The following is a 19,527-nucleotide window of genomic DNA, read 5'->3' as shown; positions in this document are numbered from 1 at the left end:
AGTTATCCCTCTGTAGTTGTTAACATCATTAATATTTCCCTTCTTAGGGATGGGAATAGTGACACTACGTGTTCACTGTTCCGGATACACACCATTATCGTAAATAAAGGTAAACAACCTTAATAATAATAGTTTTATAATCAATAAATAATTCAGCTATAATACCGTCCAACCTTATGCTTCTCAGTAATAATAACATATGGATAAGTCCATCTAACGAGATACGGGCGGATAAATTAAAATTATCGACGCCATTATAAGTATAATTAAAATTAATTTTAATAAATTATTCATTTTGTTTGTAAATTAAACATCTTAATCTTGAAAAAACCGAAAAACATGCGTGTTTTCAGTCTTACAAATGGAAAAAAAACCCACAGGTTAATTTAAGATAAAACCCCTTTACCTGTGTATTGAAATGGTTTCGTCCTTTGTCAAGCTGATTTCAGAGAAGTGATTCTAGCCACGTTTAGGTTACCGTTAGTAAAAGGGACGTAGAATATGTGGTTAAGAAAAGTATTGATATAACGCGCTCCGTAGTCCGTAATGTGCATTAGGTCACCGTGTAAAGTATTTCGTTCGAACTGACGAGGAAGCCAACGGAAGGCCAGAATATTACTACACATGTATGTATGATATGTTTGTCATTGGTAACCAGGTGTTTGTTTATTTACGACTAGACTGGTTGAATAATAGACAACCGGTTGAGGCGTACTTAAATAAATACACGAGTCATATTAATTACACATATATGTACTATCATACAGTAACTACCACATCATCAATCCAGGTCGTTTCGCACCCGAGTTGTGTCGCCCTTATACCCCTTTTCCACTGGTCGTTTCGGTATACTGAAACAAGACGGGCGAAGGTGTCTCAGCACTATTGATTATTTCTCCCATCCCTAGCCATGCAAGACAGGCGTATTCCATGACGTCAGCCCATGCAGAATACATCGGTCTTGCATGGCCACGTGACTTCTATTGTTTGAGAACATTGGGTGACGTCACGTAAACGGCAAAATAACGCAAGAAATGCTTTTTATATTTCATAAAAACAAGGAAACCTGCTGTCATAATGAAATTATACTATCATTTTCGGTTTATACTTTTAGTATAAACCATTTTTGGTTTCGATCTTTTCAATGGTTATGATTATTTTATTGTAAGATAAAAACTACAAAATGTAGCTTTTTCACGTTTTTCCAAAATGCTTGTTTTTCATCTACTGGATGGAAGAAAAGTAATCCTCCATTATGTATCCATGTGGGACAGGGCTATTCAAGGACGAGGCTTGCCGACATCATATTATGTACCCGAGGGTGGAATAGCCCTGTCCTACAAGAGCACATGAAGGATTCTTTTAATATTGGTGACAGCACAGACATAAAGCCAAGCACTGACTAAATTATTAACAGTAGGTGCTATATACTACCTGACATGCAGTGGCACAGGCAGGATTTTGTTTGGGGTGGGGGGGGGGGGGCACCATGCATCCAAGCAAACAATGATATCGAGTAGTGGGATATGACACATGAACCTTTCCCGGGATTTGGGGGGGGGGGGGGGGGGGGGGCATGGCCCTCCCTGCCCCCTGGCTACGCCTCTATGACAGGATTTAAGCAAATAAAATTGATACCTCGTCACCGATCGATCGATAACTTTTTAGCATGCTCCTATATGTCCGCCCCGGGTCCGGCCTCTGGATAGCCAGTTTTTATCTGGGTAAAATTTCGGGCAAATCAACCCCTCCAGACCCCCTAAATCAAAGAGTCCCCATACGCTCATGGGTATATGAGCATGTAAAAATTATTCGCACTCACACTCGCCACCTGCGACTTTAATTATCCAGTCTCCTAACACATGGAGTAATTCAGGGGAGGCAACTCTTGTTAAAAATGTGTAACTGCCTGTAGTTAAAAAAAAAAAGAGGAAAAATACTGTAACTACATTTCGTTCTATTGATGCAAATTGAAATATACTCTTCAAAAAAAGAAACGCAAAAGGGTACAAATGGGTTATAACTCCGATTTTATGTTTCCTACCGGTTCATGCTTTGTGAATATAAGGTCATTGCATGTCCCAAACACATTCCCACGGTTACATTCGATAAAATGCAGCTACTGTACAATAAAGTTCCAAAATGTGAATATTCGCAAAAACGCAGCCACGTGCAAACCATGTCACCACTGCACGTGCGTTGTCTGCACGTGCAACATGAACACCGACAGTATAAAAGTGCAGGGTGTTCGCTTGCCTGGCCTCTGTATCTGGCCGACAGTTGACAATCCAGGACATGCCACGTCTCAGTGAACCGCAGAGAAACAATGCCATCGGCCGACTAGACGCAGGCGAATCCAGAACGGCCGTTGCCAGGGCATTCCATGTGTCCCCAAGCACCATCTCCAGACTGTGGGACCGTTACCAGCAACATGGATCAACACGTGACCTCCCTAGATCCGGTCGACCACGGGTCACTACCCCCGGGCAGGACCGCTACATCCGGGTACGCCACCTTCGGGAACGATTGACTACTGCCACCTCCACAGCCGCAGCAATACCAGGTTTGCGCAGGATATCCGACCAGACCGTACGGAACCGCCTACGTGAGGTAGGAATTCGTGCCAGACGTCCAGTTCGAGGTGTCATCTTAACACCACAATACCGTCGACTCCGACTGCAGTGGTGCCAGATTCATCGACAATGGCCTCAACTGCGATGGAGACAGGTGTGGTTCAGTGACGAGTCCCGATTTCTGCTCCGACGTCATGATGGAAGATGTCGCGTGTATAGGCGTCGTGGTGAACGTTATGCGGCAAACTGCGTGCAGGAAGTGGACAGATTCGGCGGGGGTAGTGTCATGGTGTGGGCAGCCATCTCACACACTGGCAGAACTGACCTGGTCCACGTGCAGGGCAACCTGAATGCACAGGGCTACATTGACCAGATCCTCCGGCCACACATCGTTCCAGTTATGGCCAACGCCAACGCAGTGTTCCAACATGACAACGCCAGGCCTCACACAGCACGTCTCACAACGGCTTTCCTACAGAACAACAACATTAATGTCCTTCCTTGGCCATCGATATCACCGGATTTGAACCCAATTGAGCATCTATGGGACGAGTTGGACCGACGCCTCCGACAGCGACAACCACAGCCCCAGACCCTGCCCGAGCTGGCAGCAGCCTTGCAGGCCGAGTTGGCCACCATCCCCCGGGACGTCATCCGTACTGTGGTTGCTTCAATGGGCAGGCGGTGCCAGGCAGTTGTCAACACACGCGGAGGCCACACCCGGTATTGACTCCAGATGACCTTGACCTTGGTGGTGTGTCCTATCACTTACTCACAATGGACTATGTGAACAATCCTGCAACATTTGGTAATTATCGGACTCACCATTCAATAATTAAATCAATTCTCCAAATGTTACGACAATGTGGTTTTGCGTTTCTTCTTTTGAAGAGTATATATTTAGTTAAATAGTTGATAATACTATCAAGTCATTTATGTTGTTTTACAAGTTAGGTTGATGAAAGCGAAGCGCCTTGTCGTAAATTAGAGCGTTTGTTTACACTGTGTATAGAGCAGATGGACGGAGCTGACGTCACTTCGCCCCGAGCTATACCACCGGACGTCACAAAAACGAAACAAAATGGCTGCCCCCAGTTAGCATGAATAATAATGGTTTTTTATTAGCTCTAAAATCACGCGTTCTTCATTTGTTAAAGTGTCAGTATGTGTTGGTGGTCCGAGTATACATCTTTCCAACACATAAATCTCTGGTTTGAGGTTACTCTACCTTTAAGCAAATATCAGGGTTTCTGACAGAGGGTAAAATGGGTATGGTGCCATACCAAATTGTGTTTGCAGGTTGTTGTTTTTTTAAAGTTAATCTTTTGACAAAATTAATAACTCTTATCATTACTGTATGATTTTCTTAACCCTAACCCTAAAATTAACCCATTTTCTTTCTGTCAACTGTGGTTGCATTCAGCACACACATTGTAAATACATGTATTCTCGGAACCGAACATACGGGTACTTCGACCCCTGGCCGCCATTGTTTGTCACGTGACGCGATGAAGCTTTTCCTTAGTTACCTATGGTTTGATAGTGAAATGAGGCAAGTCGTCGATCATTTACAGCAGTTAACGACCAAGATGCCTACACAATGTTTTGCAGTTGGCTGCATAGATCATAATATGATGTTAAAAAAAATATTGTTTTATAAATTTCGAAAAGATGAGACCAGACGCCGCTTCTGGGTAGATGCACTAAAACGTGACAAACCTGATGGAACGCCATGGCTTCCCACACAGAATGTGACTGTGTTGAGTTTAATGTTGTTGCTTGTCGACACTAACCGACGTTAATAGCAACCAAAATGGTTAAAGCATGTGCATTGATAAAATTTCCACATTATACTCTATTATAAAATACACAATTCCATCGACATCTATGAAAAAAAGAAACGGATGCATCCAGTTCTTGAATAAAGAGTATACTCGTTTTATCATCAAATTTGTGTGGTCTTCGTTTTTCATTTAATCTAATATTATAGTAAGTTGAACATTCTCGATACTTGTATTTATTTTGCCATACTTCGGCTACTACATCTTATTTATTTATTTATTTTTAATTTTTAAAATAAAAGTATATACCATTAAATTACATATGTAATAATTATAAATAGTTCTTGCTTAAACTTTAATTATTATTATTTTTGCAAATGTGTCTGTAGAAGGCCTGCAGTACGAAAATATAGGTTGTTTTCTTCTACTTCCACAAAAAAGGTATACTTGTATCTCTGGACTGTTTAGTATTTACTTGGTTCAGAGGGAAAATGTATGTGTGCCTTTGTGCCAGAATATATATATATATATATATGCAAAAGAATTTAAGGGTCAAAAATTTATAACCAAATAAGTTTCAGAGTGTATTAGATTGATGATGTAAACTACACCAATTTTTTTATTTATTGTTCCATATTTACAAAAAACCACAAATAAACGTCACTGTATACAAGAAAGTCACATGACATGCTGTCAAAGTTGAAGGTTGTCAAACATGGATTTTACACATTAGAACATTCGTTTAATAGTGTGTGAATCCACCCCTGGCGCGAATACACTCGACACATCGTTGCCTCATGCTGTTGATCAGACGTCTGAAGAACTCTTGGGGAATGGCCTACCACTCAGCCATAAGAAGTTGACCCAGATCATGCAGGTTGGCCGGAGGGGCATGGTTATTCCGAACTCTCCTGCCTAATTCGTCCCAGGCGTTCTCTGTTGGGGCCAAGTCAGGCGAATATGCTGGCCAATCCATCCTGGCGATACCTTGTCTGAGAAAGTCCGTTACCACCCTGGCGCGGTGGGGTCTGGCATTGTTATCCTGCAGAACTGCCCCGCCGCCAATCTGCTGAAGGCCTGGGAGAACCAACGGCCGGATAATCTCATTCAGATAGCGGATTCCATTCAGATTGCCATCCACCACATAGAGGGGGGTCCTGTGGTGGATAGAGATGCCGCCCCACACCATGACGCTGCCACCACCGAACCGGTGACGTTGTCTAACGTTAATGTCAGCGAAGCGCTCCCCAGGACGTCTGTAGACACGAACCCGACCGTCGTTGAACTGGAGACTAAACCTGGACTCATCAGTGAACATCACTCGACCCCACTGAACACGTTGCCACCGCAGATAAGCGTGCACCAGTGACGTCTGGCCATTCTGTGACGTGGTAGGAGTGGTGGTCTAACAGCCTGGCGACGGCAGCGTAGATTATTGGCTCTCAGACGATTGCGTATGATTTGATCAGACACTCGAGTTCCAGTCGCAGTCCGCAGATTTCAAACAGAATTCGTTGCTTGGTACCGTTGCCACAGTCGGCCAACGACACTCTGACTGACACCAAGTCTCAGAGCAACATTTCTTTGCGTATTCTATCCTGAAGCCAAGCAATAGCTCTTCCTCGATCTTCGATAGTCAGTTGAAACCGTACCATTGTCGAATTTGGAGTGTGCACCGTACACGAACGCAAGCTCCAATTATACGGAAATTCAGCATTGGGAACATGGAATACACGTGCAAAGCGTGCAAATGAAGCGCTTTGTGAAAAAGCAAGTTATGGGCACTTAGCAGACCTTTCGCGTTCGCCCTAATTTACGTGCAAATGTAAGCATGTTTTCGCCATTAGAACTAGTCGACAGTGTCAATGACAGTGGATTTTAATTCATTTATGGGTTGCTTAGACCCACTTTCGTCAAAATGGAACAATACCATGTGTGACATTATGGTCTAGCTAATATAATTGACATTCAGAAAATAATGTCGAAAATATCGTCTGACCCTTAAATTCTTTTGAGTAGTATATATATATATATACATATACATACACATACACATACACATACACATACACATACACATATATACATATACATATACATATACATATATATATATATATTTATGGTATAACTTTCCCATGATATCCATGTCATAAAGCCATGTGATAATTTACTTTATTAACCCGGTTAATAATGGTATGCAAATTTGCAAGGTCTCCAGGTAATGTATTGCTGTGGATGGGTAATTTGCTTACAAGCCAACAAGACCCGTGTACATGAGCGTAACGTTTTCAAAGATTTGTTTAAAATGCGTGACGTCAAACTAATTTGTGCTAATCGTGATGACGTCATATTACCGATGGCTGCGCCTTTAGTACTGTTAGTCTAGGCACATATTGGAGATTTGAGACTTGTTAAGGCATTTTTGGGTAGAATATGGTATACAGTCATTTTTATATGACTAGGACTTGCTGATTCCAAATATGCTGTATACCAAGCTGAATTTTGTGTTTTTAACCCCATAAAGCCCTAAAACAAGATGGCCGCTAATCTTTCTTATGATTTCATTACTTCTCAACTAATTGAGATATAACAATGATCTAAGACAATTCAATAAAAACAAATTGAAGTATGTAGTATCAAAGTTTTGGTAATTTACAGGAAAGGTCAAGGTCAGTTTGCAAGGTGGTTTCTCAATATAACAAGACATTGTATTGTTTCTCTCTATAAACGTAATTTGGCCTTCACTGTAGTTTTTACATGTTGTGTTTTGGATAATTGACGAAATTAATCACCAAAGTATAACATTAGATTAATAACTAACATTTGAAACATGTTATTGTAATATAAACATAAACTTCAAATATTGCATTCAAACTCACTGTTATAGACTTCTTAAGTTGGGTCACACAGACATTACATCAATTTTTGGTCAACTACCTCAACGTTCATGCAGTCACCTGCACATTTGCAAGCACCAGTGCATGACAGTTTTGCCTTTCTGCATTTACATTTCTGAGAGGAACACATGGACGGGCAGCCACATACAATTAGTTGCAAACAGGATGCTGATACAGATGGTAGGGATACTAAAACTGGTTGGAGTTGGTCATCTTTCAGTTCCCATCCCATAGTTGTGGCAGGTGGAATATTTAGAAGTAATGTAATGGCCTGAAGCCACATGCTGGTTTGATAATGAGCTCTTTGTATGTGGTATCTTGCAGCATCACTTGTTGGAGGGAGCATTTCTGGATGCTGTGCATTTTTGAACAGTACATATCTGGCCTTGTTTAGTGGCTGCATTGGGAACTTTATAGATCTTACAAATTAATGACTCAGCATTATGCATTGTATATTCTGTTAGAGGCTCTTTACCAAGGCCATCAAGCAGTTCTTTGTACTTGTAGAAGATATCAAGAGTTGTTTTCTTGGTGTGACCAGACAGGTATGAAGTTGTATCACAACCTGTTAGTGCATGAAAAGGAAGAAGAAGTTGAGCTGTTGGGAGGTCTAAACCAAGTGTATCGATGACCTCTCTTACTGAAATGAATTTTTGTGTTTTGTGTGTCACTCCCTTTAACCACAAATTGGTGCACTTCATTCTTGCATAATGTGCAATGAGCCGCAGGAAAACATCAGTGTTTTTCAGAAACCACAATGGTGTCGGAACTTCATTCACACAGTGAAGCACAATTCGAGTATCGGCCTCCTTGTAACTGTGTGATGTTGCTGTCTGGAGTGTTGCTTCTCACATCTGTTCCATTTGTGAATCCTCCAGCAACTACAATACTCTTGTCTGATCAGTTCATCTGATAAAAATAAATTTTGTTGTCTTGGTGGGATAGAAACCCAGGCCAGTCATGTGGTAAGGGTATTGGTCTTCACTCAGTCTTTGTCCGAATAGCAGTTCCTCTCTTTCTCCTGACTTGATAGAATAATGTTCGTATCTGTCAAAAAGGATATCAATCCGACTGTACTTTGCACAGATTGGTAGACTGCCTGTACAAAAATATCTGCAAAATCACCAAATGTTAATGCATTTTGCGGCTTCCCTAAAGCAACAACCAATGCCTGGCCATCAATTATAAGTGTTGCACTATTAGGAATTTCTATGGTCGCTAGACAAGATATGTTCTTTGTTAGTTCTTCCATAAGCACTGATTTGTGTCCTGTGCGAAGACTATCATCCATCTGTGCAAGTGACAGAGGTACTGACAGAAGTTCGTGCTTTAGTATGTTTTTCAAGTCAACATTTCGACCAGCTTCAGAAGCAATGAGTAGTCTTTGCAGGATAGACGTGTCTGCTTTTAATGTCTTCCCTTTGTCATTAGTCACCTAAGTGTTATAGGATAAATAGAATTCGCTACTCGTGTTTTATAATATGTAAAATATCAACCTCGTCTAGTTAATCGGTATTTGTCTCGGTAGAGCCTCGACAAATACCGATTAACATAGACTCGGTTGATATTTTCCGTATTAAAAAAATACTCGTGACGAATTCTCTCTCTCTCTCTCTCTCTCTCTCTCTCTCTCTCTCTCTCTCTCTCTCTCTCTGTATATATATATATATATGTATATGTATATATATATATATATGTATATGTATATATATATATGTATATACATATACATATACATATACATATACATAGAGGATTCGTCACGAGTATTTTTAAATATGGATTTGATTCCCGCAAATGTTTCATTTTTGACCTCAGGCTAGTTAGCCTTCGGTCAAAAATGACATTTGCGGGATCAAATAAACAATATAACACCTGTAAATACCCCCCCCCCCCCTCCTTATGGTTTATCTCCTAAATAACAGTAGTAGTAGTAGTAGTAGTAGTAGTAGTAGTAGTAGTAGTAGTAGTAGTAGTAATGAATAATAAATAATTATTATTAATAATAATAATAGTAGTAATAATAGTAATAATAATAATAATAATGGTGGTAGAAGTAATAGTAGTCGTAGTAGCATAGTAGTAGTAGTAGTAGTAGTAGTAGTAGTAGTAGTAGTAGTAGTAGTAGTAGTAGTAGTAGGCGGCTTAGTAATGGTAATGGCAGTATCTGATACAGTAATAATAGAAACAGTTTTGATAGTGAATTATTCAGTTACCAGGGCGTTTTAAAACGTGGCAAATTACATTTATAAATTTCGCCAACTTCTATAATACACTTATTTTCTCACTGCTCATTAGTTCTTTGAATTTGTAGGTGCTTCGTCTTGTATAATAATAGAGATGTAGAAACTTTATTTGAGAATTATGAAAAAATGTACATACAAATAAATAATGGAGGAGTTTCACTGTACTATTAAGAAATAAAATGACACCAAAGTTGTAGACGTCCATTTTTGTCACAGTAAAATTGAGATAATTGGGGCGAGTTGTCCAAACACTAGGGCGAGTTAGTAACCTTTTGGGGAGCAAGTTGACTAAGCAGTTTGGTACGAGTTGACCAACTGCTGGGGCGAGTTGGTTTTGAGGCAAGATGAGTAACCGCTGGGGCGAATTGGTTTTGGGGTGAGTTAACCAACCGCTGGGGTGAGTTTGTTTTGGGAAGAGTTGACCAGCAGCCCATTTAAGTCACATATATAATTTAAAAAAATTTGTATGATTATTTATGAAATTGTTGGACGTAGCCCAGTGGTACAGCGCTCACTTGATGCGCGGTCAGTGTGGGATCGATCCCCGTCAGTGGGCTCATTGGGCTATTTCTCGTTCCAGCCAGTGCACCACGACTGGTGTATCAAAGGCCGTGGTATGTACTACCCTGTCTGTGGGATGGTGCATATAAAAGATCCATTGCTGCTAATTGAAAAGAGTAACCCATGAAGTGGCGACAGCGGGTTTCCTCTCTCAATATCTGTGTGGTCCTTAACCATATGTCTGACGCCATATAACCGTAAATAAAATGTGTTGAGTGCGTCGTTAAATAAAACATTTCTTTCTTTCTAAATAATGTTTTCAAATGCTGTTTTCTTGCATATGTTTTATTTTTGTATTTGAATTTCGTGCAGAATTGACAAAGCATGATCTGCAGATTGTGTGATGAAGACAAACTGTCTGACGAATTTCCACCTGCGGATCTGAATGATGAATGCAGACATCCACGGTTCTACTGTATGAGGGTGAGTCGGGACTTTATCTAGGAAAGAATGAATTGATATTTAACCCATCAAACCTAGGCTGTATTTCACCATGGTGAATTGTAGGATTGACCCCCCCCCCAGTGTAACGCATGTACAGTATGTATTACTATTGTGACAGTGGGTGATTCTTTTTGTTGATTACAGACTCTCATTCTGTAAACCAAGGTCGGCCCCTCCCCTGTTTTTGGTTAAACAATACAATATGTTATATTACAGAATACACAAACAAGACAAACGTCCACCGGTCAAAGTCCTTTAAATTATATTTTCAAAAACAACAGCAGGTTTTGGGCCCCTTCTATTAAAAAATCCTGGATCCGCACCTACAAGTACTGAGTTCAGTTAGACACATAATAGCTGCTATGCTGTGGTGTCATTAGGCAAACATTCCAGGTTTATTGTTATGATTTATCACTTATAATTTATTTTTTTGAAATATAAAAGTAAAGTACTGGTACTGAGGTATAAACAAGAAATGTTCATTTAATTTTTAATTACAATGGATATAGTTATTATATTATATGACAGCTAAGTTGTTCTCTCATTTCAGTGTGTGGTTTCAACATGCAAGAAGAGCGGTGTATGTCCACATTCCGGGTGTGATCAGCCGGTCCCCGCTGATGGAGACGTCATCAAACTACTGGAATACACGCTGGCCGAGATGTTTAAAGAGTACCCGTGTGAATACTCGGCTCAGTTCGTGTCAAAGGATTCCTACACTGGGATGATCAGAATCGCTGTTCTGAATGGAGACAGCATCACTCTTCCTCTCAACCCTGAGATGACAGTCTTTCAACTGAAAGAACAAATTAAAACTAAGCTTGGCCATGATGTGAAAAAGCAGCAGTTGATATACAAGGATGTGGAATTGCAGGTACATTTTAAATTACTTATTGTTTAAAAGCCTATCAAGGATGCCCATTTTTCAGAGGTGTCCTGTATTTGTGGGTTTGCAATGATGTAAAATCAATTGTTGTACTCTGCCGTTTGTTTCCGCAGGTGTTATTTTCTTACTCGGCGTTATATGTCTTGTTTCTTGAATATGTCTCCAACTGTTGATTTTTTAATAACAAACCTCTCACATAAGTGTTGTGATGTGTGCTTGGGTAAACTTTTAACTTTTTAAATGTTTTAAGTTTATCATATGCATCGAGTGATAGCTCAACAATGCAATATGTTTCGCTAGACATCCTAACATGATAGAATTGATATGGAAATGAAATACTATGCGCATGTTTTCGACCACATTACTTTTGGTTACTCTTTATTTGCTAAATATATGTTTTTAAAAGAAAAACAAGTTCCAAGAATAGGGAACACATAACACAAACCCTAACCAACCCCTGCAAATGCCCGCATAATTTAGTTGGGTTTTTTACCGTGGAGAGAGAGAGAGAGAGAAAGAGAGAGAGAGAGAGAGAGAGAGAGAGAGAGAGAGAGAGAGAGAGAGAGAGAGAGAGAGAGAGAGAGAGAGAGAGAGAGAGAGAGAGAGAGAGAGAGAGAGAGAGAGAAAATGAGAGAGAGAAGACAAAGAGAGAAGACAAAGAGAGAAGACAAAGAGAGAGAGAAAATGAGAGAGAGAAAATGAGAGAAACAGACAGACAGAGATGAAGACAGAGAGACAGAGATGAAGACAGAGAGACAGAAATGAAGACAGAGAGACAGAAATGAAGACAGAGATGAAGACAGAGAGACAGAGATGAAGACAGACAGAGAGAGAGAGAGAGAGAGAGAGAGAGAGAGAGAGAGAGAGAGAGAGAGAGAGAGAGAGAGAGAGAGAGAGAGAGAGAGAGAGAGAGAGAGAGAAGACAAAGATAGAGAGAAAATGAGAGAGACAGAGAAACATACATAGAGACAGATGAAGACAGAGAGACAGACAGACACAGACACAGACAGACAAAGATAGACGGAGAGAGACAAAGATTGAGAGACAGAGAGAGGAAAAGACCTCACTGCTGCCACATATATACTACTCCTGATAAACAAATTGTAATTGAATGTCAACCATTTGGTAATTTTGACATAATATATCGTCTGAGAGAGGAAACCATTAGTAGCAAGGGATCTTTTATAAGCACAATCCCACAGACAGGGATAACACAGAAGTGGATTCTGATCTTACATACATGTATCAAAAACTTTGGCATACCACTTGTGAGGCACTTATAGTGACAGGAAAACCCCCAAATCCATTGACGGTAATCAATCTTGTGAGAAATTATCATTTAAAACATTGCCATTTTGTTCTCCAGATGCTAGAAAATAGCATTTCAGGCTAACACTAAATAGCTACTGCCCCACAAACTTCAAACACCATTTCCAAGGGTCTGAAAATATATCCATATTTAATATAAAATAACCTTTATAAAACTCTACAAAACATTGTTATGAAGGTATCATTATTGACAATACTTTGTCAAGATTCAAATAGATGTTTTCTTATATCACGATGAACTGTGAGTATTACAAGTTGCTGACTGCTTTATAGGATGAAAGAAATGTTTTATTAATTGATCCACTCATCACATTTATTTAAGGTTATATGGCGTAGGACATGTGGTTAAGGACCATGCAGATATTTAGGGAGGAAACCTGCTGTCACACTGCATCGGCTACTCTTTTCGACTAGCAGCAAGGGATCTTTTGTATACACCTTTCCATAGGCAGGATAGCACATACCACAGCTTTTGATGTACCAGTCGTGGTGTCCTGGCTGCAGCGAGAAATAGCCTGATGGGCCCACTGACAGGGATCGATCCCAAACCGACCGCGCATCAAGCAAACGCTTTACCATTGGGCTACATCTGGCCCTCTTTATAGGATGAAGTCCTTTTGTGGTCAAACAACGGCAAAGATACATAGAAGTTTTTAACATGGAGATTAACACATTGTGAAACGTAATGTAGTTACACCCGTAATTAGCAAAACAAGGTGGTTGCTATACTAGATGATGGGCGATATCACTATATAGCAAAAGTGACTCAAGGTATTACAAACATCCTTACATCTGTCATTGAGCTTCAAGCTACGATGAACATTTTTGCTGGAACTGTCTTGCAGGGAACATTTTGTCTTAAAACATTTGATTAGCAACCGCTGCTATAGTAGCAATACATGTATCCTTTAATTTAACATTTTAGAATTGTGTAGCCATCTCTGAAACTTGAACCATGAATAAAATAAAAATTAGATACTAAGGAAAATGTTCTCTGATCTAGCTTTAGAAGATTTGAAAATGTGTAATTTATATTAATTAAACAAAAAAATTGAAATTGTAATTGAAAATTTCAATCTACCTCCTATTATGTCCTTTATTAAATACTTCTAAAAAGTGATTCTGTGGATTGTCACTAAAATAAAATGGAGGACGATTTTAAAAATTGAATTTCTCTTGTTTTTATTCAAATTAAAGTTGAAAGTTTCATAATCTATTTCATACCAAAGTTCTGGGTCCAATTTCACAAAACATCGTAAGCCTAGTTTTGCACGTAAACGTAAATCTACGACTAAAATACAATTCTTAGTACTAGCATAGTACAACAAATATAGTTTCAAGTACACATATTTCATTTTCTTTTGTCATTAAAATGCTCCATCTTCCGTAATGATGTAATTTTCCGTGTGAAATAGATGTCAAACACATGTAAACGTATGCCTGGTATAACTGCTAGTCGCAGACGTAAACTTACGATGTTTAATGAAATTGGTCCCTGACTGACATCTTTTGAAACATGGTAGGCGACAATGGTTCTCTAGGAAGCTGTTCAAGATGAAAGGGATAATGGATTTTTCACTAACTAATACTGCTTTGTATATTACAGATGTATGCAAATAGTGGTGGCGTTACAAAGCTTGCTGACCACAACATAGCAGCCAACTCCACCATCTATCTTGCAGTGACACTGTTTGATATTCCATCTAACTTGGACCACGTCATCTTTGATCTACACTGGGGATATCCAGAGCAATTCTATTATGAAGGTTCACATGGTCCAGTGGAACGCACCTTGCAAACCAGGGCTGTTGGAGATCGTGCAGCTCAGTATGTTGCGGATGTACCACATGACTGGTGTGTACCTAGGAGAAACAGAAAATATCTTGATGCTTCTTGTCTTGTATACAGTGACAAAGAGTTTCTTGAGGTTTACGATTTTCACCCAGAACATCAGGATGAAACCACAGTCTGCAAAGGCATCATCACCCATACTGGAGACAAAATGGATGACTTGAACAAGGTCGGCCATCACACCATAGAGGTTTCTCTGCAGCAGCTACCACCGCATGTCACTCATTTATTCTTCACATTGAGTGGCTGGAATTATAAAAGCATCAAGGCATTTCCTGACCTAAGTTTGAAGTTCTATGATGCACGAGCACCTGATGATAACCTTTGTGAGACAAAGCTAGCAGGTAGCGTTCGAAAAAGAGCTGTGATCATGTGCTGTGTATCTCGCTCAGGTAAAGGCTGGAGAATACTTGAATGTGGGAAGACTTCAGAGGTTATGCTGATGACTATGAGCCTATCAAGGAAACCATCAGGACACTTTTTGACCTTCCAGATATCTAAGGATTAGGTACAACAATTACTGTGTATATAACTAACATAAATTAAAACTAAATAAAAGTATGACCATAATATATTAAAAATAGATGATTATGCACATGGTTAGCACTTACTTAATCCCCTTCGTGCTAAGAAGCACATAAGGCTGTAACCAGAGATCACTACTGCTGCCTGTCTTTTGCTAGCTTCTCCAGCAGTCCCCAGCTCAGACTGCCCTCTCTAATTTCATTTTCTACTGTCCTCCATGTTTCTTTTGGTCTTCCTCGTTTCCTTTTTCCAGGATGGGTCCATCGGAGTGCCACTCTTGGTAGGGCTGTTTGAGGCATTCTGATTACATGGCCAATTCACCGCCATCTTCGGCACTTGATATCCAATACCAATGACTGTCTGGAGGTTTGTTTATGGAGTTCTTCGTTGGTTCTGATGTTGGGCCAGAAGATATTCAGAATTCTGCAAAGGCACTGATTTTGAAAGACCTCCAACTTCTGACCAATGGTCTTGCTCATTTTCCAGGATTCTGCTCCATACAGTAGAGTGCTTAAGACAGTGCTTTTAAAAAGGCGTAACTTGGTCTTCAAACTAATCTTGCTTGTTTTCCAGATGTTTCAGAGCGATGCAAAGGTCTGGCTTGCCTTGGAGATTCTTGAATGGATTTCTGCTTCACTGTTTCCATCGGCTGTCATCTTAGAGCCAAGGTAGTTGAAGTCGTCAATTTCTGCAACTTTGTCAGCATGAAGGATGATGGATTCATTGGACTTGGTGTTCATTCTCATGAGTTTTGTCTTAGCAATGTTGATCTTAAGTCCAATCTTCTCCGCAGTGGTCGCTAAGTATAGTGTCTTGGCCTGAATGTCTATATGACGGTGAGTAAGTAAACAAATGTCATCTGCGAAATCCAGGTCTTCGAGCATGTTTGCGGAAGTCCACTGGATCCCTCTTCTTCCTAATTATTCCACATTCCTGATGATCCAGTTTATCCCAATTATGAACAAACAGGTGAAAGAATACACCCTTGTTTTACCCCAGTGTTTATGTTGAATGGGTCACTAAGAAGATTGCCATTATCTGTATATGACAACCTGATGATGTTAACATGTTTGGAGGGTATACCATAATGTCTGAGTATCTGCTAGAGCGATTCCCTGTGAATACTGTCAAAGGCTTTTTCAAAGTCGATGAAGTTGACATATACTGGTGAGTTCCACTCCTTGCTCTGTTCCAGGATCTGTCTCAAGATGAAGATGTGATCTCTGCAAGACATTCATTTCCAAAATCCAGCTTGTTCTTGACGTATATCCTTTTCTAATGCGGTGGTTAGGCGACTATGGATGATTTTATTGAAGACCTTGCTGGTGAGTGACAACAATGTAATTCCTCTCCAGTTGTTACAGTTGATAAAATCTCCTTTCTTTGGCAATTTGACCAGTATGCCAGTTTTCCAATTTGCTGGTACATTTTCTGTCTCCCAAATCTGCTTGAAGATCTCAGTCAGGAATTTTGGTGTTTCATTTTCTTCTGCATTTAGCATTTGCGCAGTTACCCAATCTGCTCCTGGTGCTTTTCCATTCTTCATAGCTCTAATGGCATTTTTCACTTCTGTTAGTGTTGGTGGATCAATATTCATGTCAAGGACTTGGCCTGCTTCTGGATTTCTGCTAGGCTATTTGGTTCTGCTCTGTTTAGTATGCTTTGGAAGTGATCTTTCCATCTGACTAACTTTTCAGTCTCGTTTGTTATGATGTTTCCATTCATATCCTTGACGTGTAGGTCATTATGATGGTTTCTTCCCCTCAGAGGTTTAGTTATTCAGTATAGAGTTTTTGAATCTTGTCTTTGTGCAGCTTGCTCTGCCAAACCCTCTATGTAGGCTTTCTTTTCATGTTTTGCCATCTTCTTAGCTTCCTTGTCCAGCTCCGAGTATTTGTTCTTGAAACAATCTTTAAGCCTCTGTGAGCTGGAAGCATCCATTTTCCTTTTTGTTTCTTTTCTTTCAGCAATCTTTTTCCCAAGTCTCTTTTTGGATCCACTCTTCTTTTTTCTTCTTTTTGTATCCAAGGATCTTCTCTCCTGTTTGCACAATAATTTTGTTGAAGGTTTCAATGTTTATTTCATCTCCCTCTTCTAAGGCCGTGAAACGATTTCTGAGTTCCACTTGGAAAGATCATCTAACTTCAGTATCCTTCAGTTTTGTGGAATCGAACTGTAAGCCTCTTTCCTGCCCCTTCTTTGTCTTCCGCAGTTTAAGTGATATGTATCCAATCACCAGGGTCACTAGCAACATATGCACCTCATCTTGCCTTCACGTCTTGTAAAGAAATTCTCCACTTTCTGTTTATCAAGATGTGGTCAATCTGGTTGATAGTGGAGCCATCTGGTGATGTTCACATCAACTTGTGGATATATTTATGTTGAAACAGGGTGCCACCCACATCTAAATAATTTTCTTCACACACTTCACAGATATGCTTCCCGTTTTCATTCATAATTCCGCAACCAATCTTTCCCATGATATGTTCTTTTCCAGTGTTTTCATTTCAAACTTTTGCATTGAAGTCCTCAATCATAAGCAGCATATCATGTGCTGGAACATTTTGCAGGATCTGCTGTAACTGGTCATAGAACATGTCTTTATCTTCTTCCTCAGCATCCTCAGTTGGAGCATAGCACGATACAGTGTTGAGCTTTGTGTACTTGGAATTGAATCTAGCAATGAGAAGTCTTGATCCAACTGGTTTCCATTCCATCAGTGTTTTTCTTAATTTCTTTTTTAAGCCTCGTCCTGAGTAGAGAAGTGCTTGTCCATTTGCAAGCTGCATACTGCCTGCTCCTGTCCATCTCGTTTCACGGATTCCTAGGATATCGATGTTGTAGTTGTCCATTTCTTTGATGACTTTCCAGTCTGGTACATAGTCCTTACATTCCAACATCCGATTTTCATCTTAGTTTTTGGCTTCAGGAAATTCACTGTCGGGATGGCAGCTCACAGCTATGTTTCACTGCCCTCTGTCATTGATCCAGTTTCCTAGTCTGCTTCATTCCTTAGGCCACGGTTTTGATCTTTGATTTCAGTTTCTGTAACGATATTTTTATTTTACGGGAATGGGTTGTTAGCCCATTGCCCAAACCCCAACCTGGAGAACAAGGAGGTCAATTTTTGTCTGGCCTCTACCCTACGACCAATCCGGCTTGGGTGGCCCTACCAGGGGTATTAGACTCCCGCCGGCATAGCTCTTAGGGTCCCTGAGAAACACAAGCTAACTCACCACGACAAGGTAAAGACCTCAAGAGCTAGATGGTTAGCACTAGACTAGTATTATTGAAACTGATAATTACATGTATACATGAAGCCGAAACCCCCCAAAACACTTAAAATTGCAAACTGTGATTGTTATGCATACTTAACTCTTAATAAATAAATACTTGTACTTGAATCTATTGATTTGGGTTGGTGTACCGTATACTGATTTTAAACATAGTACATGTATTAACCAATTTATCTTTTCGACTTGGCTACATGATTGGGACGGTGAAGTTGCGAACAAGCTTCATGCCATCAAGCCGGTCTTGGGAGAGTGGCAATCCTCCTATAGACACTGCAGGAAGGATGATGTAGACTTTTGTCATGCCCGCATCGGTCATACTTACTTGACCCATTCATTTATCTTGAAGAAAGATCTTCCGCCTCACTGTCAGTGTCTTCTGACGGTGCGCCACATTTTGGTGGAGTGTAACCATTTGTTAGCAATTCGAAATGATATATTTAGATAAAGAAATGTGACTGAGATTGGTGGGGTTCGCGGATGTGCTCCCCTGTAAATGTTTGAAAACTAGATGTCCTGAAATGCAATTTCCTGATTGCAACAAGTAAAATTAATTTCTTCCGTAAGATTTACTACCAATCAATCTTATTTTTATTCAGAATTATATTAGCCTCCCCCCCCCCCCCCCCCCCCCCACACACACACCTGCTCCACCGTGAAGATTTGCATAACATTTTCAAATAATCTGTAATTTTATTCATAAATTAAATACAGGCAACAATCGCTAGTTTTCACTTACACTTTACAAATATTTTAGTTTATTTACTGAATGGACCAGAGAAAAAGACCCCCATCAAATGCGGGCATATGGAATAGAAAAAGTACACCCTCCTTGGTGAAAATTTCGATCTTGGAACTCGGTAAGCCTTTTCCCAGGTCGAAATTTCCACCACCTCCTACTTGCTTTTTCTATCCCACATGACAGCATATAATGGGAGTCTTATACTCTCGCTTTCTGACTTTGTCAAGGAGAGACAACTAGAAGTTTTGTTTAAGACAATTACATGTATATTCGTTATCAGTCATGCCACAGTTATTTATGTCACTGTAATTATATTTTGGTTCATGCAAGCTAGTATGAAAAAAGCCAATGTATCATAGGTCAATAATAACGTGTGGACATTATTTTGGGGGGTTC

General features: G+C 40.0%; 2 protein-coding genes across 2 annotated transcripts; one reads left to right on the top strand and one right to left on the bottom strand.

The window, feature by feature from the left end:
* Positions 1–412: 412 nt before the first annotated feature.
* LOC121379324 lies at positions 413–18,978 on the top strand. Its single transcript, XM_041507895.1, has 4 exons — positions 413–626; positions 10,374–10,484; positions 11,056–11,379; positions 14,327–18,978. The coding sequence occupies exons 2-4, from the start codon at positions 10,386–10,388 to the stop codon at positions 15,077–15,079; spliced, it is 1,176 nt and encodes a 391-aa protein (XP_041363829.1). The 5' UTR covers positions 413–626; positions 10,374–10,385; the 3' UTR covers positions 15,080–18,978.
* LOC121379526 (craniofacial development protein 2-like) lies at positions 16,876–17,996 on the bottom strand. Its single transcript, XM_041508171.1, has 2 exons — positions 17,610–17,996; positions 16,876–17,136 (listed from the first exon to the last, which is right to left on the bottom strand). The coding sequence occupies exons 1-2, from the start codon at positions 17,994–17,996 to the stop codon at positions 16,876–16,878; spliced, it is 648 nt and encodes a 215-aa protein (XP_041364105.1).
* Positions 18,979–19,527: the final 549 nt, after the last annotated feature.

The sequence above is a fragment of the Gigantopelta aegis genome, chromosome 8 (assembly GCF_016097555.1).
Source record: "Gigantopelta aegis isolate Gae_Host chromosome 8, Gae_host_genome, whole genome shotgun sequence".
Classification (NCBI taxonomy): domain Eukaryota; kingdom Metazoa; phylum Mollusca; class Gastropoda; order Neomphalida; family Peltospiridae; genus Gigantopelta; species Gigantopelta aegis.
This window is presented reverse-complemented; position numbering and strand designations above follow the sequence as displayed.